General features: G+C 33.8%; 3 protein-coding genes across 3 annotated transcripts; 1 reads left to right on the top strand and 2 right to left on the bottom strand.

Annotated features, from left to right (window-relative positions):
- Positions 1 to 246: 246 nt before the first annotated feature.
- On the bottom strand, positions 247 to 4,308 carry LOC125419266 (uncharacterized). Its single transcript, XM_016043404.4, has 3 exons — positions 4,014 to 4,308; positions 2,373 to 2,714; positions 247 to 944 (listed from the first exon to the last, which is right to left on the bottom strand). Exons 1-3 carry the CDS (start codon positions 4,230 to 4,232, stop codon positions 417 to 419), a joined length of 1,089 nt encoding a protein of 362 aa, XP_015898890.3. The 5' UTR covers positions 4,233 to 4,308; the 3' UTR covers positions 247 to 416.
- A 12,833-nt stretch (positions 4,309 to 17,141) lies between these two features.
- On the top strand, positions 17,142 to 18,481 carry LOC125419632 (F-box/kelch-repeat protein At2g44130). Its single transcript, XM_048465964.2, has one exon. It carries the CDS (start codon positions 17,199 to 17,201, stop codon positions 18,222 to 18,224), a length of 1,026 nt encoding a protein of 341 aa, XP_048321921.2. The 5' UTR covers positions 17,142 to 17,198; the 3' UTR covers positions 18,225 to 18,481.
- Positions 18,482 to 22,021: 3,540 nt separating this feature from the next.
- LOC107432286 (serine/arginine-rich SC35-like splicing factor SCL33) lies at positions 22,022 to 24,761 on the bottom strand. Its single transcript, XM_048466196.2, has 6 exons — positions 24,609 to 24,761; positions 23,952 to 24,110; positions 23,645 to 23,722; positions 22,716 to 22,880; positions 22,521 to 22,604; positions 22,022 to 22,379 (listed from the first exon to the last, which is right to left on the bottom strand). Exons 2-6 carry the CDS (start codon positions 24,098 to 24,100, stop codon positions 22,256 to 22,258), a joined length of 600 nt encoding a protein of 199 aa, XP_048322153.2. The 5' UTR covers positions 24,101 to 24,110; positions 24,609 to 24,761; the 3' UTR covers positions 22,022 to 22,255.
- Between the last annotated feature and the right edge of the window lie 1,722 nt (positions 24,762 to 26,483).

Raw genomic sequence — 26,483 nt, 5'->3', positions numbered from 1 at the left:
TTGAAAAAAAAAAAGATTTTTTTTTAATAGTTAAATGACCAAAATTATTAGTCTCCAATGCATATTAATATTAATTATAAATTTTAAAAATCTGTCCAAGAATTTATTTATTTTGAAAGAATCTATCCAAGAATGTTAATGGAGGCCTAAACCGAGTTGAGATATATTCCAAAAAAGCATATACTCGAAGAAAAATATATATATTTTTCTTCTTTTCTCCTTTTTTTTTTTTAACAAAAAAAAAAATAATACTAGGATCTTAGAAACTTCCATTGTTGTTTGCATGCATCGTAAACATAGTATTATGTATACACAAAATTAGAGTAAATCTGTTTCCCGTCAAAGTCCCAAAAAATAAAAATAAAAAAAAATAAATTCTTGACGGACCAATAACGACCGCAGGATCCACATCATGTTCATTGATGCAAAGGTGATCTCCAATCCAGAGTTTCTTCCGGGTGATGCTTCTGTACTTCTTTCGGACGAATGAAACAATCCAACGACAGACCTGGAACGTTGAATGCAAGATCATCAATAGTCCAGGTCTCTTCCATCCGTGTGATCGCTGCGCCCGCTTTCAAATTATCACCGAACCTTGTGATGATCACGTTGGTTTGACCAGCGTGTGCGGTCATCACGCCCTCCACCGTCCGATAATCTTCAATCTTTGTCGACATGGATGTTTCCCAGTAGGTAGGATAGGTTCCAGGGGATTGAATCCTAGTTAAGTAGGAATCTTCTAAGTAGACGAGCAGGCCACTTCTTTGGCTGAAGTAGCCAAATACCACATGCTTTATCATCTCAGCTGTACTATCACTGCGTTCAGCCAGGTCCGTCTGATCGGCTGACAATTTCAACACAAAACAGTCAACCCCTGAGATTAGCTTTTCTCCCATGTATTGTGCTGGAGAAAATACTGCTGATATTGCCAGAGGATCTAGTCCCTACACGTGTACAAGTCCATTTCAGCATATATGAACCAACAAAAATATTATCAGATATCTCTTTATTGTAGAAATTTTATCCTTTGTATTTTTGTCTTCTTGTACGAATTTTGTAGAAATTTCTTAAACTAGAAAAGATAATTGCAAACAAGCAAAAACAGAATCATATTGAATTTCTCTTTTTTTGAAAATTTTCAAATTTTCTTTTTTGACATTAAAAAAAATAAACATCACCGAACCAAACTAACCAACGTATCATTAATTGTTTGAAGGACTGAAAATGGAACAATGGAATAAAAATAATTCCACATTCCATATTCCAAAATGTATATATAGCAGAAAAACAAGATCCAATATATTGGTTGATAAGATCAGGTCTTGTTGACATTTTCAGGGGCCACTGTATATTAATACTCTCAGTAATAGTCCTCAGAAAAATACAAGAAAAGTATTATTAAAAAACAAAACCAAAAAAAAAAAAAAAAAAAAGACTTTCAAGTGTAGGGATCTGAAGTTTCCTCAAGGCACATGGTGGCAAGTACATATTTGTTCTTAAAGGACACTAATATGCTGCCCTGGAAGTTGCAGGGTGTAACCTGGCCTTTTGAGCTTCTACTCTCATAAGTTTCCAAGCAAAATGGAAAGGAAAAAATAAATAATAAATACGTGAAAAGTACATTTAAGCTACCTATATATGAACGTGACACACATTGAAGATGATCTTTCAGATGCTGGTACTGGTAATTGTTGCGTATTGATTTTTGTTAGATATAAGGTTAAAATGGTGGTTGCCAAAACACCACCTGTCATAATAATGCCTCTGCAGACTTTAAGTTCGGCAAATCAACTTTAATGCTTTTTAACTAATATGCATACCCAGTAGGCAATATGTATAATTTTTATTTTTTTTAGCTTAGAAGAAAGTCTTTCACTAAACTCAAAAAACAAAAAAAAAATTAAGGAACAGAGAAGATGGACAACATAATCCAGAATGATATTTACCGTTTAAATTGGTAAACTCAAATGCCAGAAATTTTTATTTTTTTTAATTTATATAGCAAAAAACTTATGCTTGCATTAAAAAAAATAAATAAATAAAACAAATTTTAAAATAAAACAAGAAATTATAACAAAATAGATAAGATATATGTAAGAAATGAATGATCACACAGCGTACAATAGCTCTTAAATTGTTCAAAAGAAAAATCAAAGATGCCACCAATAGTTGTTGAGAGACTGATGAAGAAGGTACGAGGAAAGAAATGCAAATAGTAAGAAACAGACAATACCAACTGGTCCCTTCAATTACAATTTTAATTTGCGTGGCCTACAAACGCAGGTTAAAAAATATTGATCTAAATAGTTATAAAAAATAAAAATAGAAAGAGTTAAAAATTTATGAAAATGAACATGGAGATAAAAACTTGCCTGGATAGCTCGGCGGAGAGGCCGAACACCTCCTTTGGCGGCATGAGCTCCGAGCCACGGCGTGTGGCGCCAAGCAACATTACCATCGCTACCAGCAACAACCTTGTGACCACCTACTACTAGCTCAATTAGCCACATATTAGGAACCATTTGCCACATTACAAAGCACCCTTTTTGTGAAACTGTGGTAACTCCGGTGGCCGAGCCGCCGGAGCTTAGATCGTCTACCATTGCCATTGTCACTTTTCCGGTGGCAAAAATGTTCTTCGCGGTACCTTCTAGTTTCCTGCAACCCGTGGCAGCTGTGAAGTGTTGTATTATATATTGTGCAGAAGAGGAAACCTGTTTAATTTGAACCAAAAAAAAAAAAAATTTATTAATTTCTTTAAATAGGAGGGTTAATCTTTTCCTTAATTAATTAATAAAATTGGGACGTTTACTTATTTCTCCAGAACTAAAACTGGTTAATTAATTATATACATAAGGCAGTTGGTTCTTAAATAATTAAGTTGCAACTATCTAGCTTTAACTTTTCATGACTTTCTGCTATACCCAATAATATTTATTAACTTTTTGACTTTAATTGCTAGTCATAATAAGTCAGCACTCAGCAGTGAAAAGTTTCGGATAGATTTAAATTTAAGAAAACAAGTGCATTGGACGGTAGCATAATTACAAAACCATATTAAATAATATAATGAAGAATTAGTTTCTTGATATAATCATGATGAAGTATTAAGCTGAACTCTCTAATTTTACGTTTTCCAAGATTTTTAGACAATGTAATCCTCTAAATATTAGAGATTTAAAAGGCTCTTCCCCAAAGTTTTCCAAGTATGGTAAAGCTTGGAGATTAATTAGGAAAAGGATCTAATGTTGTTGTAATTTCTTTCAAATGCATTGATTGATTAAAATGCAATCTTAACTAAAGCTTCACAATTATACTTTTTACTCCTTCCATGCTTATATATTAAATTATATTGTCATTTTACTGAGACTTAGAATGGTCAGTATCTAGCTGCAAAGCTTTTTATGATAATCTTTCCCATATTTGTATATAAAAATTGTACAAGCTAATTTTAGCCAGCTTTCTGTTCTAAGCTAACAAACCAGACTCATAGCTAGCCCCTCTTTTTTGTTCTTGAAGCCTTTGGTTTTATTCTGTGATGGCTATCATGTATATAAATATGCATACCTTATTTGATTAAGCAGTTAAAAAGCTTTAACTTTTTAGCATAGTGGGATAGCAGAAGTAACAACTTACTAAAAAGCTGAGCTAGAAAGCTCAAAATTAACTGAAAAGAGAACTCAGAATACCACTTTTTCTCTCTTTAATACAGTACTGATTTATTAATTATTTTTCACTGACTTGGTTTTCTTGAAAAAAATAATAATAATAATAAAGCTTAAAGAAGAGAACTTGGAAAAACGATGCAGATTCTCATTTTTTCCTTCTCTCTGACAGTGACAATTGCTTGCAAAAGAGAAAAAAAAAAAAAAATGCCCAAGAAAGTTTGAATAATCAAAATAAAAAGCAAAATGAATATTTGCATTGATTGTATGAAATATTGGTCAGAAGAGTAGAGTTTGCAGAGGAAGAAGAGCTAGTATTATAATATTCATATAAAAATAATAAAATACCTGGTTGAGAGGGAGTTTGGGGTGGACAGAAACAGGGAAAAGAGGGCAACCAAGAACGCTAAGGAGGATCTTGAGGTCAGACCTCTTGTTGAAGACGAGGAGGGAGAGATGGGTCTTGATCCAGTTCCTCCATGTCTGACGCATTCCTTTCTTTGAACCATTTACGACGTCGTCTTCTTCATTGATTGGCTCTTCTGTTAGTGTTGCAAGCCTACCCATTTCCTCTGCTTTTGCTGCTGTGGGCTTAGAGAGAAAAAAAAAAAGAGACACAGAGAGAGATAGAGAGAGAGAGAGAGAGAGAGAGACTGTTACTGTTAGCAGCACAACGAAAGTGAATGAAATAAACTGCTTAAAAGAACCCAAAAGGGCGAGTCGCTGTTGTACTCCAATTTATGCACACGCAGGTTTGGCGCGTGCAGCTCAGTTGACTTTGCAAATGTTTTTAGGAAGAAAGATTTTTACTTCACAAAAACAGATCTATTTGTAAATTTTGGATAAAAATAAATCTTCAAATTAAACAAGCTATAAAAACTTTATTAAAAAGATTGAATAATGTCAGCCAGTTGTGATAAATCATAGATTTGAATGCCTGCAAACCTCTTTTTTTTTTTTTGCACATAAAATGATTTTTTTTATTAAAATTAAGAGAATCCCAAGAAGGTTTATAACTAAGCAAGAAGCATGTAAAGGATTCCAACATTGATTGCCTAAAATAATAATTAAAACTCCTATACCCATTACTTAGAAAAAAGAAGAAGTTTTTGAGATCAAAGAGGTGTCAAAGGATGATAAGTGTCACGTCCGTGAAAAAGGACTTCCCGCTAGCGAAGCAAGTTGGGAACCTGCTATCAAGAGGTTCCATGAAGCAAGCTCGACGAGGACGTCGAAGGCATAGGTGGGGGAGAATGTCACGGTTGAAGCATTTCATCAAACACTTGGTGAGCATTCTCTCCATTTTGGGCCTTGCAATCCATTTTGGGCCTTATAATCCACTTTGGGCCTATTTTGGGCCTTACAATGGGCCAAGCCATGTACATATCCATTCTAGATGTTTCTTTAGATATTTTATGTAAAGTAGGTGGGAGTAGGTGGGAACCATTCTCCACCGTAGGATTAAAGCAATTATAGCCGTAGGATTAAGCTTTGTATGCCTATAAATAGGTGGAGGCCTCATTTGGCCAAACCATCCAAGAAATCTCATCTATACTTGTAAAGCTCTCTTTCAAGTAATATACTTTCATTCTCCCAAACTCTCTTTGTGCTCTAGCTTTCTTTGCTTAGCTTTCTCTTTTAGTGGGCAAAAGGCTTACTTAGTTGCAACAAAGGGTCGGAATAGCAACTAAGGCCGCACGGCTTGAAGGGTAAACAAACAAGTCCGTGACAAGTGGTATCAGAGACAAGGTTAAAGCTAGCATCTAGAGCAAAATGTCTTCATCAGAGGTTGTGATTGAAGAAGCAAGGGGAAGGGAGGTCATCCCCGAAGCTGCAAGGAAGGGACGTGGGCGTTCAAAGTCGAAGGACGTTCTCACCGCCATGGAGACCAAGGTGGTCAAGGTGGAGTTGGCCGTTGCCGACATGTTGGAGCGGCTTGATTGTGTGGAGCAAGGCATGGGGGAGCTCGATGGCCGAGTGGAAGGCCAAGTGGGGGAGCTTAGAGGTACCATGCAAGACACCAACGAGGCCAACACCGAGGCATGGCGTCATGAAAGCCAAGCTTTCCAAACAAAGGTAATTGAAACCTTGTCCCTTATGCAAGCTCAATTAGATGAGAATAATTATACTACAGGTGGGGGAGACAAGTTCTATAAAAGTCCCCAAAGCAAGGAACATCAAAGAAGGCCACCATTACCTAGCAAAGATTGGAAGAAAGGAGCCAAGCCCGAACTAAAGCCAAAGAGAAATTGCTTCCTATGTGACGGTCCCCATTGGGCAAGAGATTGTCCAAAGAGGAAGTCGTTAAATGCCATGCTCGAAGAGAGGGAAACTCAAGAGCAAACACAAATAGGTTCCTCACAGCTGTTGAATGCTATCAAGGCTGCTCCTAAGGAGACAAAGAAGAGTGGCCTAATGTTCGTGGAGGCAAAACTCAATGGGGTGCCCACCAAGGCGTTGGTGGACACGGGTGCCTCACATAATTTCCTATCGGTGGAGGAGGCACAAAGGCTTGGGATCGAGGCAACCAAAGAAAGGGGCTCCGTAAAGGCGGTGAACTCGGACGCAAAGCCACTCCAAGGAGTTGCTAGAGGTGTGCAAACCACCATCGGGGATTGGGAGGACCAATTGAACCTAACGGTTGTGTCCATGGATGACTACAAGGTTGTCCTTGGTATGGACTTCTTCAACCAAGTAAAGGCTTTCCCACTCCCATTTGCAAGCAAGCTATGCATCATGGATGGGGGAACGACGTGCATGGTGCCTACGGAACAAGCTAGTAAGCGGGAGGCCAAGGTTTTGTCAGCACTGCAAGTTGAGAGGGAGGAGCAAATCAACTTGGCTGCTGCCCAAAAGCCTAGTGAGGATGCCTCAAACCATGCCAAGACATCTTCTAAGGTACAACATGTGCCAAAGGAGTTGCACCAAGGGAGCTTGCGTGCATTGGCTTCAAGTCGTGGAGACGACAAGAGAAAGCACGAAGAGGCTAAGGAAGGGAACTTAGCCAAACCATCAACTCAACAAAATGAGGTACATGATGGGAAGGCACGACGCTATGAAGAGTCACTTCCCATTGTAAGGAAAGGGGGCATGGAGGCCCTAGCGAAAGGTACGTCAAAAGGGGCACCCTCAACGATAGTGACTTCACCCGCCAAGAGTGTTGAAGCCACACCTGCGGGTCGAGTCGGTCAACATAAAGGCATACCCAACTACACCAAATACTTGGTGAAGGGGAAGGACCTGCCGGATGGTGAAGTAAGTGGGGAGCACGAAGATACACAACGGCAACTCAAAGATCACATTCGGCGGGCAAGGAAGAAGGCACGACGAGGGCGTCGCGAGTTTAGGTGGGGGAGAGTGTCACGTCCCGTGAAAAAGGACTTCCCGCTAGCGAAGCAAGTTGGGAACCTGCTATCAAGAGGTTCCATGAAGCAAGCTCGACGAGGACGTCGAAGGCATAAGTGGGGGAGAATGTCACGGTTGAAGCATTTCATCAAACACTTGGTGAGCATTCTCTCCATTTTGGGCCTTGCAATCCATTTTGGGCCTTATAATCCACTTTGGGCCTATTTTGGGCCTTACAATGGGCCAAGCCATGTACATATCCATTCTAGATGTTTCTTTAGATATTTTATGTAAAGTAGGTGGGAGTAGGTGGGAACCATTCTCCACCGTAGGATTAAAGCAATTATAGCCGTAGGATTAAGCTTTGTATGCCTATAAATAGGTGGAGGCCTCATTTGGCCAAACCATCCAAGAAATCTCATCTATACTTGTAAAGCTCTCTTTCAAGTAATATACTTTCATTCTCCCAAACTCTCTTTGTGCTCTAGCTTTCTTTGCTTAGCTTTCTCTTTTAGTGGGCAAAAGGCTTACTTAGTTGCAACAAAGGGTCGGAATAGCAACTAAGGCCGCACGGCTTGAAGGGTAAACAAACAAGTCCGTGACATAAGGTTATCTGCCTTTTGGGTAAAGCTGATCAGGGGTCATGAAGTACTACTACTAGTCCATCTTTTACCACAACTTTTTTTCATGTGGGAAACTATGATGCTTTCTATTAGCTTAAAGTGGCACAATTACGGTGGGAAGTCATTACCCATTAGTATAAATTATTAGCTTTTAACCCAAGTGCTTAATAATTTATATTCACACTTTTAAAGGTTTAAAAGAATAAAAAACAAACTTTAGGAAATGAGGGTAGGCACATGACAAGTACCAAAAACATATTAGTAGAAACCCAATTCCCTAAATTCATACGAAATTTTAGTTTGCATTCAATATACCATGTGCCACTAAGCTATACTTATTAAATATAAACTACTAAAATGTTTTTAGCATTTAATTATCAAAGAAGTTTCATGTTTTTTAGCATATTTGCAGTGGCAGTTTGTGGGTGAGCAGAGCTTTTTATTTATTTATTTTTTTTGAACTTTTTTGTTCCCCCCTTTAAAGTAGGACTACATGTGGTGTGGGACTGTGAGATTACATGTAGTTTGGCGCGTGGGACATTGTTTCTCTACAAAAACATATACTTCTGGTTTGGATACGAAGAAAGAAGAAGGAGCTTTAAAGGGAGGCAACGCAGACGAAGCGTCCACATCTTCTTTTGTCCTATTTGCAATTATGGCTTTTCTGTTAGTAGTTTGGTACAATTTTAGAAAAACCCATGGTTTTAGTGCTCGTTGTATGGGTTGGGCAAATTTTCGGACCAAAATATAAATATTACCCATTTTACCTTTCAAAATCACACACTATAGCGGGATGGTTGTGTTATTAATTTTGCATTCACACCATATTTTTCATTTGTTCAATACAATGTAAATTTTTTCAACCATCAATTTATTTATAAAACAACATTAATTGTTATGTAATCAATCAATGTTTTTATATTAATTTACTGCATAACATAATAATAACATGTTGCCCAATTGGGTGATGGAAATTTTTTAAAATCAATTTGTTGGTGTAGGTCAATTTTAAATGTACATTGTAATTCCATTTAGCAAATTAAAGTTATCCAATTAGCAAAAAAAAAAAAAAAATGAAGTGCATTTTTTGAACTTTCAAAATACTTTATAAAAGCATAAAAATAAAAAATGAAAAACTAAAATGAGAGATGTTTTTGAGCAGGAAAAAGGAGGAGAAAAATCATTCAACAAGCCAAGTAATATTGGGCATACATAATGTGTAAGAATGGGGCAGTACTTATCGAAGAAGGTTGTTTCTACAAAAGCAAACAAACTTGAGAGGTGTGATAGAGACCACGTTTCTGATTTTAATCTTTTTCACTTTTTGGGGCTAAGAAATAGTAGTGGGGTTGTCTGTAATGGGGAATAAGCTAAGGCAAGTTCAGTGATATTTAATTTTCTTCTCCAGTTTTTGGACTGTCTAGTAATTTATTTATTTGTTTTTTGTTCTTCAATGTACTGCATATAAATTAAACTACGAGTAATATTTTGTTTAAAACATGCTTTCAATACAAAGTGAAAACGTATTTACGTATTAAATATTAAAAACATCATATTAATTAATAATTTAATTACTAAATTTTCATTTGATAAATAATAATTTTTAATAATTGTTATATCGGTAGATGTACAATATAAAATAAAAACCATATTCTAAAAAGAACATAGCTTTATACATACGCATACATATAATATAAGATACACAGATTCATTTATTCCCCAATAAAAAGAATATTGTGGAGTCATTACCCAAAAAAAAAAAAAAAAGAATATTATGGTGCATGTTTGGTCAGACACCCTTTGACCATTGACATTTAAAAGCTTTTACTTCAAAATACTTTTTTAGGTCCCAAATTTTTATCAACTAAAAATCAAATTTTAAAGCAAACACTAAAACCGATGGAACATTAACGTGCTTGTGGTTCAACGTTATCGCATGGTCTTTTTTTAAGCATTATTTATAACAACAAAACTTCACCTTGAAGCCCATCTTTCCAGTCACAAATTGTAGAAGTAACAAATAATATAGCAAAGTGCTTTTAAAGAAGGGGAGGAAAAAAAAGTTAGTCTTAAATTGTACCAATTGAAAAAAAAAAAAAAAAAAAAACAGAAAGAGAGAAAGAAAGAAAAAAGTAGTCCAAATTGTGGGGATGATTTACCCAGAAAAAAAAAAAAAAAGAAAAGTGGATTTTGTTTGTCCCACAAAATAAAATGCTGTTTCTTATCACACGAATGAATGAAGTCCACTCATAAAATAATTTTTTAAAAAAAAAAAAAAAATTCAGTGTAGCCTTTGTCTTTGTGAATTGGATGATCGCAAAAGACCCTCAAAAAAGAACCAAAGTGCGATTTATATATTTGTCGAGACAGTCTTTACTTTAAAGTTTCACACTTCCACTTGCATTCAGGTGGACCTCATGTACTGTCTCTACACATGCTTTCAAGCAGAAGTTAGATAAATTTTCACTGCACTCGTGAGATTTTCTTCATATTTTTTGGTAAATTGAGATTATCTTCATATATCAAAACAAAAGTGTATGCCAGAGCAATTGCTGTGGTGGGTTTGTTTCACCATGTTGAAAAAAGTATCATACATAAGAAATTACAAATAACAGTGTGAAAAGAAAGAAAGATGAGTAGCTCTCGGAAAATTTAAAGAGAAAGAGAGAGCTTTTGTAAGATGAATCACATGGTAGAAAGATGAGTAGCTCTCGGAAAATTTAAAGAGAAAGAGAAAGCTTTTGTAAGATGAATCACATGGTAGAAATAATAATAAACAAACAAATCTACATGCCATTTGTATATGTAACACGGCTTTAATGGAAGCAGAATTAATAAACATGGCCTATGTATACTCTGCCCCCTTAATTCTATTCACCTGTGCCCTTGTTCATTTCCTTTTGGCATCACCTACACATCACGTTACCAAACTGTCTACTTTGGCAACCAACCCTCTTAATACCACATTATATATCAATTCCAAATTCCAACATATTTTCACCAGCAGGGCAGCCTCAAGGTGTCTCATTGATTTCAACTTCGCTTAGTATATTCTATTTGAAAGGAGACTCCAACTCGGGGATTATTGCCCAACACATTGATTTTACCAATACAGTACATTGTGTTAAATAGCTAGCCCCTTTTGCTAAATGCATGCGGTTGCTTCAGCTTTCTAGTTGCTTGCTTACCCACTCGCTACTATTTTACATCTTTCTTGATTGATTTCCTGCACAGCCACAAACCCAATTGACATTTGTTTTTTTTTTTTTTTTTTTTTTTGTGTTTTTGGGTCTAAATATTGATATTCACATATGGTTATACTTGTTGAACATATAGAATTGTATAAAGCATCTCCTAAGGACTTTTTATATTTTTATTTTAAAAAATCAATATATAAAAATAGTCTCCAACCCATTATGTATTTTAACTTTTTAAAATACAGAATAAAAATAGTCTCCAACCCATTATGTATTTTAACTTTTTAAAATACAGAATAAGTTTGGCTTTCCAAATTTAAAAAGTCAAAAAAAAATTTTCTTATTTAATGATTATCAAATTTTAAAACCACTATGTTAATGTATTTAATGATTTGATTGGATGTATGAAAAAAAATGAAGAGAAATAACAAAATAATTAAAAAGGAGTTCTAATAAAAAAACAAAAAAAAAAGGGGAAAAAAACATAACAATAAATATTTATTGAAAAAATAAAAATAAAAAATATAATATAAAAAGTATTGTTTAAGAAGATTTTAAAATTTAACTCTTTAAACATAAAAATACTCTTTATTTTTAAAAAATCCCTTGAATGGTGTAATAGCGTTGTGCATATACTTTGTTTTTGTTGTTATTGTTGACATGGGTTTTATCATTAAATTTTGAATTCCTTCACCAAAAAATTTGAAAAATAAACAAGAATAAAAATTAAACTTTGAATCCTTCGTGGATGCGTAGATGAAGAATTCCCCAGATAAGTTTTGTGGCCTAATATATAACATGTTGATACAAATTAAAAAAGGAACGAAGTATATAGTATGCAATATATTGTTGCTAATGTACTATACTAGCAAAATACTACAGCCCTCGGGGCTCGGTTTCTTGGACTGGGCTAAAAATCTAAATCTTGAATTTTAGCCCACTAAGGAATACAAGTTTGATTGATAAACCACTATAATAAAGTCGAGGCCCAAATACAAGGTTGTATTTTTAGTTTTTAGATGAATAAACAAATATATAAGATCTTATCTTAGTTTTTTTTTTTTTTTTAAGTGAAATTAACTCCATTGATAAGTTTTAGTTGATAAGCTTTATGGGTTTGTTGATCCATGTACAATTCTAGACCAAGACCAAGTTATCTGAATACATTTGTTATTATGTTATTGTAATTATTATTATTTTGTAAAAGTTATTGTTATTATTATTATTGCATTGAAAAATTTTACGAAAACAAAATTATTATTTTTGGTGGGCAAAACTATTTTTGGTTTTAATGAAGCCCTTTTTCTTAGCAAATATATATATATATACACATATATATGACAACAAAAATTATAGAGTAAATTTAATTCGCAAAGAGGCATGGCATTAATTAATAATATCTGATGGCCAAGTCCAGAAATCATATAGTTCAGCTTGAAAAAAAAATCCAGTGATTCAGAATTACCAACTTCAAGTTCAAAAAACTAAAAACAAAGATCCTAATAGAACATATATGATGAAATTTCAATCTTGTGAAGGGTAAAATAGTATATAATCAGGTCTTATTTCAATCCAAAACCAGGAACACCCACCACAAAGCGTGCTTCTGCAAGCAATCCAATTCCATCCCCTTCATCCCCCTTTCACTGAAACCCAAAACAGGACCAAAAAAATACCAAATCAAGGCAAGACAATGTCTATCATTTTACAAATGCCAGAACCACACTCCAACCTGTAGCTGAATCTATGTAGAAAAAGTTAAAAGAGTGGAAAACAGAAGCATGCCAAACCAATGTACACTTTTAACCTGTAGCCAAATCCATCTGGACAAGTTAAAAAAGAGTGGAAAACAGAAGCAAAAACCAATCTTTGAGGACCCAGAAATCAGTGACCATAACAATGAGCTTTGCTATGTGCAGGTTCAGCGAAAGCTCTGCAAAAGAAGGAAGCTCTCAAAGTAAAGACACGTCAAACTTCTAGAAAGTGGGGTCCTCTAGTTTTATACTTTTCTTGGACTAAGCAAAAAGGCAATACGGCAAATTTGGCAGTGCCCGATAAATCATACTTTTTGCCTTTTTTCTGAAGCTATACCACTCAAAGCAACAAGTTTTCCAGATTCCCCAATCCAGTTGTTGATGCTAGCTAGCTAGTTATCATCTCCACTACAAGGACACCAAACATAATTATTATCATAGCCCCACGATATTCAAAAAAAATTCAAAAAAAGAAAGATGTGCATAGGAAAAAAAAAAAAAAAAAAAAACCTTCTAGAATGAAATGCTTTTATTAATTTTTGTCTGTTTGCTGCATAATCATGGTATTTATGCACTTTGTTAATAGTGAATTACTAAATGTGCAAATTTGAAATTTATTGCGCGGTTTCTTATTAGCATGTTCTACTTTGATAATGCTTTGTATTTTTGGAATTATAATTGGATGAACCCAATTTTTCATATTTATGCCAGATCCAATTCACTCGCTAAACTGGTATGAGTTATGACAACCTAAATTTTGGTCAAATACCTATAGAAGCTTTCACAGAAAAAGTGCTGTGGAATTATATGACAAAGTGAAAATGGAAAGATGGTGACTATGACTAAAGCTTAAAAGATAAGAGAATACCTTTTTCCAGAATCGTGGATCAAACAAATCTTGTGCCCATCAATTACAATAAATTAATTATTTTGTATTGCTTGCTTGAACGACTTTGCTTGATAACATGATTTTAACATAAAGCAAAAAAGGACATGCTATGTGCAATCACATGTCGGATTTAGATCCATTTATAGCTTTCATATCGACCTAAAGAAGGAAAAATATACAAAGACATGTGAGATCCAGAAAACTCATTTGATTTTCTATCATCATTTTCTTAAACTAATCCATACACGTTTTAATAATTTTATTTTATGCTATTGTTGAATCCAAGTTTGATAATTGGTTGGGAGTAAAAATAAATCATTCTTTCAAGGGGACAAACTCGTTGAAAATTTCCACTCTAAGGTAGAAAAAAAAAATCCTCTTGCATATGACAAATATCATATAATGGTTCGATCAGGCGTCTTAAAATCTCCTTATTTATCGAATGGCCAAAAATAATAATAATAATAAAGTAGAGAAAGCACAAATATATGTATAAGAAAATTGCCAAAAGTCAATTGAACCTCTCATAAGTCAAGTTTTAATGAATTCGGAATAGCAGTGTCCCACTGTGGAGAACATTCTTCACTGCTTGGCAGATTATCATTCACATCAAATTTTGATTCGCAAAAAAACTTTTCCAGCAGTACATGCTGTTTCGTTAGGTGGTTTGTTCTTTTCGTTTGGTGAAAATATTCGTTCGGTGCTTTCTGGTATGACTTGAATGAAGGTTTCACTTTTTCAGGTACATTTTAGTATGAATTCTAAAAGTCATTATTAAAAGGCTTCAACAGGGTATGTAATTAGTTTAATTTATCAAGGTTTTAGCCAAAATCAAATCTACCTAAAGGAGCTCGATGAAGAAAACAAGAATAGTTTCATTAACGAAAGTTTTGCAAAATACATATGTATATATATATATACATATTTCTTGTTTCTCAACAATAAAATTAGAATTTTACTACCTTTCCCTCGTTGAACACGTATTTCTTATGTAATTTCTATAAATTGAGGATAAGGAAAACATGGAAAATGTACATATTTCCACCAAGTCATTCAAGAAGAAAGAAGTATAAAGCTTCTAGAACAAAAAAAAGAAAATCCCATTTTCTTTTTGCGGTTGACATAAAGCATCCCACGTCACCAATAAATATATATTGCCAAAACAGGAGATGCCAAGTCTCCAAAAACTTTTGTAGTAGCAAAAGTAGGTGGTAAAAAAATAATCCTAATCCTCCAAAATTGTTGAGGAAAAAGGATTTTATTTCAAAACAATCCGACATTCAAAAAAGTTTTGATTTCACATAATTTTTCTAAAATAAACAATGCCTAATACATTCACCCAAAAAAAAAAAAAGTCTAATACTAATACATTCATTTGCAAAACGCAAACCCAAATCGCAAAAATTTGATGCAGGAACGCAGGAGTGGATAAACTGAGAGAGACTAGTTATGTGATCTCATTTTCAGTCTTCTAGAAGAGAAATCGTTGTCAGCACATGAGCACATGGTCCTCGCAGGCTGACACACTTTATATGACATACAGAAGCAATTCCATAATTCATTGGGCTAAAACAGCTATCATTTTACTCATCAAAGCCACAAACAAGAATTTACCCAAAAAAAAAAAAACAAAAACAAATAGAAAACAGAAGCTGCAGTTTATCTAATAAAATATAGTAATTACAGTCAACCTTTTAGATTGAAGAGAGAGAGAGAGAGAGAATCTGCCAGGAATACAGAGAGGTTCCTCAAGTTAAAATGTGCACCAATGGAGGTCTTTTTGTAGATATTTTTAATAATATGTAGTAAAAGCAATCGTATATAAGTAGGAGTTGTACGGTAGAGAAACACAGTTAAAGTAGAAAAAAATTGGAAAAAGAAGTTAAGGAAAAAAGAAAAAAGAAAAAAAGAATGAAATTTCAAATCATTAGTCGACCAGGGACTCCATTTTATCGTCTTAGAATGGGTGTTGCAAAATAAAATAAAATAAAATAAAAAAATGTCCCATCAAGATTGGATAAGAAAAAGGTTGGGACACATCAAAATTCAATCTTCATGGTATTGGAGGCATTGGACTCTAACCCTGTGATAAACAATTCTTATTTTATTTTATTTTTATTTTTTTGCCGAAAAAGTGCCCCAAAAAATGTTTTCTTGAGATACAATGAATTTGTATTGATCGATGTCTGTCACCGTGTAAAGTTTTTTATTTTTTATTTTTTTAAATTCAGGTAGGAGGTTTTAAATTCGCATTGTTGTCCTAGAAAAAAAAGTGATTTATTCATGCAAAAATGGTGTATAAATAAAGTTGATGAACATATAAAATCTGAATTGCTCAAATTATTCTTGGATTAAGGCAGAGAGGATAAAAATTAATTAGCTTTTCTTTTCTTTATTTATTTTTCAAGAAATTGTCACACCATGCATATAATAATTCATTTGAAACTTTTTCTATAGCCAAAAAGAAAAAGAAATTGCATAAATAAGAATAAAACTAATAATAAATAAACATCCATCTTTCACAAAATACGAACCACAAAGCAAAACCAACAAGTTGTTTTTTTTTTTTCTTTCTTTCATTCCTTTAAAAAAAAAAAAAAAAAAAAAAAACAATGTTAAAGCTTATCCTCCAAACTGAAATACCAAAAGTTAGAAAGGCACATGGAAATCTTGACCATTCAACAAGCCATAATGGGAAGAAGACAAAAACCATGGCTCTGCACTAATTGGCAAGTTGGCATAACTCATACTAGGTATTATTGTTATTTTGATGAGCTTGATGTTACTTTCATCTATAGGGGGCAGAAATTCTTGCTTATAGACCTACAACATCCCAAAATAAAATAAAATTACAAAGAAAATACCGACTCATTATTGATTTATATTTTTAACAAATATGTACTTTTTTATTATTATTATTATTTACATTTTATGGAGGATAATAAACTTCAATGAATGTGAGGAATATTTATGTTCGGCTACAGATACAAGGTAGCCCAAGACATATCCGAGTCACTAGGATTGAAGGGTTATCCATAACTCTCTTTATCCATCCACACGGCCTTTCATAATGAACGCCAAATCTCTCCTCTCTGTCTTTCTCTGTCCCCACAACCATCCTCTTTTCTATCCCCCACAGGTTTTCAAATAACTATCTTCTTAAAATTTATTGATTTATATATTTTTATCATTTTTTAAGAGAATATGTAGGCAACCCTTATCCAAACCAAAAGCCAAAAACCAGCCAGTCAAAACCTCCTTTCATTGTCGTTTTGTACCAATCTGGCATGCGGCCACTGGAAAAATTAAAATTTAATCTCCAACAGGCTGAAAGTTAATTTTTTTTTTTCTAAAATCAAAATTAATATAAAATAAAGTTTTCAACCCAAATCATTTAACTTTAGACGCAATTTTAAAATACAGAATCAAATAATTAAAATAAAAAAAGAAAAGAAGATGGAATTTTGTATTTCAAAGTTTGTAAAAATCCTAACGGTGAATATTAAAATGATGACATGGCAAAACAGAGCCATTGTGCCAAATCTGCGTGCGGCGCGTGGCAAAGCTTATTGAGTGTTTTTTATTTTTTATTTTTGGGTAATAATCCAAAAATACATATATAAAATTATATTCAAAAACAGAAACCTGATGCTATAAATATCTTGACTGAGGGCTCTACCGAGTTATACTGAACAAAACGGTTTTTGAGTGGCTTAGAAAAAATTATGACTGAGTTTACTGAGTTGATACCTGGTCTTCCTGAAGAGCTCTCGCTCGAGTGTTTGAGTCGTTTACATTTCTCTACTCACCAAGTTGCTTCCCGAGTTTCCCGGCGATGGCGGGAGCTTCTTCAGAGCAGAGACTTTTACTACCATAGAAAGCTAAACGGGCATACCCATAAAGCGGCTTGCTTGGTCCAATCATTCCCGCTTCGGAGCGAACCCGATAGGCCCAAACCGAGTGGTTTTCCTTCTTATGCTGTGTCCGTATTCGACCCGATTACTGGGAACTGGGACCGGTTAGATCCGATTCCTAAATACCCAGATGGGCTTCCGTTGTTCTGCGAATTAACTAGCTCCGAGGGCAAGCTCGTTCTCATGGGTGGGTGGGACCCCGCGAGTTATGAACCGGTCAGGGATGTGTTTGTTTATGAATTCACGAGACGGAGTTGGAGAAGAGGAAAGGATATGCCAGAGACCCGGTCGTTCTTCGCCGTCGGCGAGATGGACGGCCGTGTGTTCGTCGCTGGAGGGCACGATGAAAGCAAGAACGCGTTGAGCTCGGCGTGGGTTTATGATGTGAGGAGCGACGAGTGGACTGAGTTGGCTCGAATGGATCTGGAGCGAGACGAGTGCGAAGGGGTGGTGATTGGGTCCGAGTTCTGGGTCGTGGGTGGGTATCGAACGGAGAGCCAAGGGAGCTTTGAAGGGAGCGCTGAGTCATATGATCCCGAAACGGGTGAGTGGAGGCGAATCGAGGACGCGTGGAAGGTGAGTCAGTGTCCGAGGTCGTGCGTGGGAGTGAGGAAAGATGGGAAGCTCTTCAGCTGGGCTGAGTCTGACTCGGGGGTCCGAGTTGGAACGTGTGGGATCGAACTGGGGGCCCGGACCTTCGTATCGGGCTCCGCATACCAAGGTGGGCCACATGGATTTTTTTTAGTGGAAGGGCAAAATGGTAAATTGAAGAAGATCGTAGATGTACCTGATGGGTTTATGGGGTTCGTGCAGTCAGGCTGCTGTGTGGAGATTTAATTTTATTTTATTTTTTAAATTAGGACAAACCTAAAAAGAGAGTGCTTTTTAAAATTTTCTTTTTGATAAAAAAAAAATAGAAAAATGTAATTGTATATTATGAAAAGAGTTCCTTTCCTTAGAATTTAGATGTGGCGATGCTATTAAAGTATGTAATCTAGATTATATTGGTTTTGTATGTGTGCTCCTATCAAGGAAAAAAAAAAAAAAATTGTACCTTTTTATGTTATATTATATGTGAAAGATTATGTATGATATTCTAAGGGCCCAAATTATTTCAGAAAACCCATAGTAATCTACTCTCTCCCTTTTTTTTTTTTTTTTTTGGTCCCCCCAATAATTCTAAATCATGGCAAAAGGGACATAAATTGTCTTGGACAAATTATTCTAACTCATGGACTAACTAATTTTATGCCAAAATAGAAAAAGTACCGATTAAGTTGACCTTCTCACACAAGTTGAAGCAACTAGTTGACCTTCAAATCTTCCAAAACTTTAAAATAGTTTTTAGTCTACTGAAAGGGCTTATGCCATCACGTCCTCGTCTTGCTAATTGGATCTACATCAATTTGTAATGATGTGATACGGGATAAGTTTTGAAAATTTTGGTTATATTTGGTGTATAATTTTCTAAAAATGATGGTACTTCGACGTTTACGTGTTTCCATTCTTATCGAAATATTAGCAATTAGGAATAAAGTAATTGCGGAGTCGGTGATTCACATGGAATTTCAATTTGGTTTTATTTGAAGATGATTTCTTTGTTATTATTTTACTTTTCAATGACATAAGTTTGATTTAAATATTTTTTTCCTTTCGAGGCCCAATATCTTAAGAAAAATGTTGGTCTCATAGTTTCTTTTTTTTTTTTTTTCAACTCTCGATCCCTCCCCCAGTTTGGAGATATGTCCAAAAAAAAGTCTTTTTAGTTTTACTTCAAAATTCTTTTGTTATCCATAACCGTTTTGGAACCTTTTATTTTATTTTATTTTTTGGGATTCTATTCCTCCATTTTTGTTAATTCACCAAAAAAAAAAAAAAAAAAGGAAAAAAGAAAAAAGAAGAAATGCTACTCAAGACTCTCCTCTCTTGTTATAATATAAGTCAAACTACTTTTGTTGCTTTGTTTTCTTGCTGTTGAGAAAGCTTCTCTTAGGAATTTCTATTTTTCAAAAATAAAAATAGCATTCATTTCCAACAAGACGAATATTTTAATATCAAATTAAAAATGTAAGCGATCAATTACTTTGATCAAGTAAAACTTCAAAGCCGCCTGGAGTACAATAAAAAAACAATGGGCAAAATTTGTCAAATTCTGGTACTTTATTAAGTATGAAAGGGTACAGAGGGAAGTAAATGCATCAAGGCTCGAGGAATATATTATCAAAAAGTCAAGGCTCGAGGAATAACTTTTTCCCGGTCACAAAAAATAAAAAAAACTACACGGTATAAACAATGTATTGGAGAATAAGATAAAATAAATTGCCCAAGCTATAATTTCCAAGAATAATATGGTACAAATGATTAAAAATATTCACATTGAAGCATTCTAAATTATATTTGTCCTTACATTTTGCATCTTAAATTATTTTTTACATTTTGTACTTTGAACTTGCTAAACCATTCACCGTTACAGTCGCTTTTGCAATTTTTGTCAAAATATTTTAACGGAAACAACATGTGCAAAGCATGTGAGAGACAATTAAGGCATCATCTAGACGTTGACGATGTTTCGGAATTAGGAAATAAAACAATGCCTCAATGAAACTCCATTTTTCTTCTTCAATTTCTACTGGTTTATCTGTTCGTGGGATTGATATTCAATGCTCTTCCATACAAGCCCATCAACAAAATTGTCAATCGCACAGCCTCAGGTGCTGAAATTGACATCCAAAATCAATCTTCATCTTCATTCTCAGACGTTGATTGCCTCCATGCCGAATGCCTAGTCAGTTCTTCACCTTCTTCTTCTTCTTCTTCTTCTTCTTCGTCAGAGCAAACCAAAGTCAAAATCGAAACCCAGGACCAAAACCAACACCCTTTCTGTTTATAACCTGGAAATGGGCGGTATTGGTTTCTATCATCTTTTTCTGGGAAACTGCCACAGCAGTAGCCATGAAAGAGTTGCTTCCACACTAAAGCACCATCCAAATCTCTCTAATCAGGCAAGCATAGTGCAACCCACGTGATATATCCTTGCCTCTCCTTGTCCTGCCATTCCTCTCTACGGACAGAGAAGGAGAGAAGTATGGAACCTCCACCAACACAAGGCATAGAAAATTCCAACAACAATTTCTATCTACAAGAAGATGGGCAGGACAAAGCCGTAAATGAATGGTATATTGTGGGTTCTTTTTCTGTCTTTGGAAAACCTTTTTTGCTTGCTCTGTTTTATATTATGGATTTGGTTAGTTTGAATTTTAAATAAATTCCATTTGTGGATGGGTTACTAATTTGAATTTTTCCCCTACATCCTGCGTGAGAGAGTACTTTCCCAAGGAAAAGTATTCTGACAGAAAAAGGAAAAGAGACAAACGGCACGAGGTTTGGTTAAGTTTCAGAAAGAAAATGCCAGAAAAAATAATTCATGGTCATATAAGTGAGGATGTAACAGTACCTATATTCCAATAATTAATGATTTTTCTTTTTCATAAGGTTTCCTCACTCTGATAGAGGATTCCAGGAGGCTATAGGCTTCCAGCTATTGTCATTATATTTATATAAACCAATGATCAATAAATAAATACGAGGCTCGTCCGCGTCGTGGAAGCAAAGAAGCTTACGAAATGCTTCCATAACTTTCAGTCTGGTTCACTTATGGGAAAGAAACAATAAGAGATTATGGCATCCACGTTTTAAAAGCCACCGATTGCATTAAATGAAAGCCACTCGAAAACTGCAGTTTCGATGTTCGAGGACGCTGTTTTTCAATTAAGATATTAGAAACAAGTTTATTTGATTTGGTTCTATTAAATATAGATTTTCCTCAAGCCAACAAAGTAGCTTTGAGGCTGCTGAATTTGATTTTCAGATGCCGGACTTCGAATATGTACATTGAAGAGTGGCCATTCAATGGCTCTTCGGATTTCATACATGAAGATTGAACTCTTATTTTCAAAGTTGTGAACGTTCGTATTTTCAAATATTTTTCTATTTCTTTGTTCCGAGAAAAATGTAAAATTAAGAGAAATGGATCATGACGATTTCAAGTACTTTTGAAAACAAATATACATTCATATTTCGGTTCCTGACAATTTTCATTATATTTATTTCCAAAACCAAAACAACTTAGAATTGATATCCCGAAGTCACAAAAGTATAATAAAACCATTAGTCTTCTAATAAAACCATTAGTCTTCATGTTACATGTTTTAGCTTTGTTTAAAAATTTTACTTAAAAATTAAAAGTTTTTTATTAAAAAATAAAAATATTTAAAAAAAACCACTAAATAGTTATTAACTAAAAAATAAATCTTTTTAAAACTTTTTGAAAAAAATTTAAATTTTGAACATTTCTAAAATTTTTTATTTTATATAAAAATTTAATAAATATTTAATTTAATTTTTATATTTACAACCAAATACTTATTAGTTTTTTAATAAATTTTTTTTTAAAAAAAAATCTATTATATAAAACTCTATATACTAAAATTCTATAAAATTCTGCTTATATCAGCTATACCGATCGGACCTTTAATCTTTTTCCCAATATTTAAAAGAAGTCGAGGAAAATAACAAATTTTCTAGCAAGGAAGTTGTAGGACGCTAAAATACCGGTAACAATTGCCAAAAACACGAAACAGCAATCATTGTAAGGTTCCATGAATAAAAATGAACTGAAGGTTCAAATGGAGAAGACAATCATTGTAATAGACAATAATTGTAAGAAGCCCTATATCAGGTTCAATCAGTAGAATTTCCAACATTAATAAGCCATCATTTCTAAAGAACTCCAAATAGTGCATCAAGAGAATTTCTATCACAAGATACCACCTCCTAACAGCACAATCTCACATCCACTTATTATATTATTAGTAGTCCATGCTTCGGCTCCGGCTCCTACTGTAGCTTGGGCTACGACTCCTTGAACCATAACCATAAGGTGACCTTGAGTATGATCGATCCCTGTACCTTCTCCCCCTAGGAGAAATCGACCTGTAAGGAAATGTCTTCATCAACTTCTAATTCTACTTGTTTTAGTGAAATAGTTACTTCTTGTTGTTGTTTTTTTTTTTTTTTTTTTTTTTTTTTTGGGAGGGAACAAGAATAAAATTTAAATCCAGGATAATCACATACCTTGAGTAACGCCTTCGTGGAGGTGAAGGTGAATAGTAGTCTGGACTGCGAGAGTACGACTGCCTACGATCATAGGAGTGACCCCTTGGAAATAAATATCAATCACAAAATTAGATATATAAAAGGATGGACAAGAAAAAGGTACAAATAAAAGACATCTCCATGTCAATGCCTTCAACAATAAACAATCCTTACCTGGATCGCTCTCTTGCCCTCATTTCAGAGGGTTTCTTTCTGTTCTCTTCAGCAAAGACAACTGTCAATTCACGACCAAGTAGAATTTGCCCATCCATATGATATTTGGCATCTTCAGCATCAGCTGGCTCTACATACTGAACAAATCCAAAGCCACGAGGCTCCCTGAAACATAATCATGTTCAAGCAAGTTAACCAAATGAACTCAAGCTCATATGCTACCCTATAAACATGTTGATTTCAAATGAACAATTAACTCCTTAGTCTCATATTAAACAAGGTCAGTAATACTTGCTGACACTTTATTCAACTTGAGCAAAAACGTCAAGTGGCTGCTAACCTTGTGGTAACCAAAGATAAAATTGAGATGAAATTCTTCAAGACGAACTTCTCAATGTATTCAAACCCAACTTCCTTTGAATCTTCATGTACATTTAGATAATCTTGAACACTCTTAATTACTTGATTGATCTCTTGAACACAAGATTCTTATTACTTCATACTTCTCTTCAACACAGTACTCTTATTACTTCATTCTTCTCTTCGACACAGTACTCTTATTACTTCATTGATGTCTTCAACACTTAAAATAAGACAACCAAATTTCCATAAACATATAGCAGAGGATTAACTTGAACACAGGAAAGATAAATAAATAGCCCCCATCAATCAACACAACACTTTGAATAAGACGACCAAATTTCCATAAGCATATAGTCGGAGATTAATTTGAACATACAAAAGATAAATAAATAACCCCATCATTGAACAGATAAAAAGAGATAACGCGGATGGAAATAATTCAACAAGAATTTTATGACACAGGAGACGAAAGCTTCAAGTTCCAAGTTACAAGAAATAGTCAAAACATTCCCAATAGATCAAAGAAGAAGGAAACTATAACTCCATCGAATTGAAAATATACTTACCCAGTATAATAATCCCTGGGCAAGTAAATGTCCTTAAGAGGGCCAAATTGCCCAAACGGCCCACGTAAATCTTCAGGCCTGCAAACCATAGATGAATGAGAAATTCCAAAGTATACACATGAAAATAGGAGAACAAGAAAATACATTTAAAATTCTTTAAAAAAATACCACCCCAAATTTAGATATATATATATATATGTATGTATGTATGTATGTATATACATATACGCATACATCAACCAATACGTAAATAAATAAACAATAATAATAACAATAATAATAATGAAGCAAAGCTAATGAGGAGAACCTGCAGTCATGGCGAAGATTGCGAACCAACAGACTTGTAGGAAGATCTCTACCACGACTTCTATAGCGAGTCCTAGGGCCTGGACTACGACGCCTTCTGCTATAACCCCTCGGGGGTGAACGGCTGTAACCGTAGCTTCTACCCCTCATTGGCACTTACCTATCATCACCACCAACAAACGAGAATAAATCATATATCTACTTTTACAAAATTATAAAAAAATAAAATAAAAAAAAAGAAGAAGAAGAAGAAGAAGAAGAAAAGATTCAACCCCTGATCTGCAAAACCTATAGATTTGTAACGCATAATATTTGGATATTTATCAAGTATTTTAGAAAAATTCACAAGTTGCTTTCGCTGGAAACAAACAAGATCAGAGAATTAGACAATATTTCTCATCAAACCAAACAGATCCTATGAAAAAAGAACAGACATATTTCTATAGAAACAAAAAATTTATGCCCTCAAATTAATTACATAAACGAAACATAAATCATATCACCGGGAAAGAAATATATATCCTTAATTAAAAACATACAAGAATCTGATAGAAAACATTGATCAACAACAACCCAAAAAAAAAAAAATTAAGGAAAAAAAATCGATGGCAGGAGAAAAAGGAAAGAAAAAAAAAAAACAGAAAAAAGAAAGACTTACAGGATAAGGGTTGCTGGATTTGAAACGCTAAACCAAAAGCTCTCCTCTTCTCCGAATAACCGTATGGTTCAGCTGCAATGCCAGAAACTCCTTTAAATATTCGAGAAGCTTCGCGGCTTTGGTGGTTATGCGCTTCTCTAATTCACGCCGTTAGATTTTTATTTTTATTTTTCCTTTCTTTTGACACAGCCGTCAGATTTTGATATATTTCTCTAAACTCAAATCTTTCTTGCTGGGCTGGGTCTCACATGTAGAAACTGGGCCCTATATTCTCTTACCTTTGTTTTTGGGCTCAAGCCCAGATACTGGTTACTTTTTCAGTTTACATCACCCTCACAAATTTTAAATAAATAAATTTATAGTATTTTAATGAATAATTATTTTTTTGTTCCCCTTTTAGATTTTCAGTCTTCACTTTCCTTTCAATAATTTAATGTTTTTGATTATATATATAATATATATTGTTGTTAATGATATTATATTTTTTAATTTCAGATAGGTAGAACTCAAAAAAAATAAAAAAAATTAAGTAGGTAAATATTTTGTATTTATTTAGTTTTTAATAGATAATAGTTCTAAATTATGAGATGTTCAGGTGTTTTTATTTCATAACAGTCAAAACTACCTTTTAAAATTTCCTGTGCACTTGCTCCTCTCGGTTAGGGCTTATTGAGGGTTGCAACAATAATGGTAAAAACAATTACATGCTAGTCATATAGAAACAAGCGAAACATGGTGAATCAAATTAGGTTAAGTCTATACCTGCTAAGTGAAAGGTGAAGGGGATAGATGTTTGAATAGTTGAAAGAGTTGGTCTTAAAAATTGAAGTATAGAAAGAAACATCGAGGATTTAAATTTCTTTTTATCTAAGAAGTTATAAGTTATTTTTTATGTAATTTATAAATAATAACAAATTAATTAACTTGATTGATTATGAGGGGATTTAATCATCCCATATTTTAAACTCATAATCATTTAATAAAAAGTATAAATAATTTATCAGTTGAATCAATTTTATTCATAATTTAAAATTTTAAAATTAATTATTGAATATTTTAACACTATATATTGCACTCATAAATAATATATAATAGAAGGTTACAAATGATTTTTTGGACTCCATTTTGCCCCAAATTTAAATTGAGAATTCCAAGTTTCAATATTTTCAATTAAGTGCCTCAAATTTAACTTTGATTTCAATTTAGCCTTCCATTTTCATTTTTTTCCAATTGAGATTGCTAATTTATTTTTATTCAATGTGGCATTTTATATTGAACGTTTATGGTAGAACATTTTATTTAGTTTTTAATATTTAAAATTAATAATACTTTTGTGTTTTTAATAAAATATTTATTTTGAGCGAAATTTATATTAGGTTTTATCTGTAAAAGAAAAACTAAAATTGAGAATCTCAATGGGAAAAAAAAAATGAAAATGGAGCCTTAATTAATACCAAAATAAAAATGGAAGCACTCCATTAAAAAAATTGAAATTGAGAGCCAAAACTTGATAAAAAAAAAATAGAAAGCCTGAAAGTATAATTAACCGTAGAAAAAAAAAAAAAAAGGGGATTCAATTGTCCTTATTATAAAATGAAGTAATGTATATCGGTGCGAACTTGTTTTGGTTGCATTTAATATTTTTACAATATTTATCATCAAATTAATGAAATGAGTGCATTGTATAATTTATATTGATTCTGCTGATGCCCATTAATCATAGTGGAGAAAAAAAAGAACTACTTTTCTATGATTGCAATACGCAAAATTTAAATGAAAAATATTCAGCCGTTACGATTGACCCGACCCGAAACATTGCCCTTGCCAGTAAACAAGCCCAGCCCGTTTGCTCTTAAGACCAAGGGTTTGTCAGTC

Source organism: Ziziphus jujuba, chromosome 11 (assembly GCF_031755915.1).
Source record: "Ziziphus jujuba cultivar Dongzao chromosome 11, ASM3175591v1".
Taxonomy (NCBI): domain Eukaryota; kingdom Viridiplantae; phylum Streptophyta; class Magnoliopsida; order Rosales; family Rhamnaceae; genus Ziziphus; species Ziziphus jujuba.
Note: the sequence above shows the minus strand (reverse complement) of the source record. Positions and strands in the feature narration are given on the sequence as shown.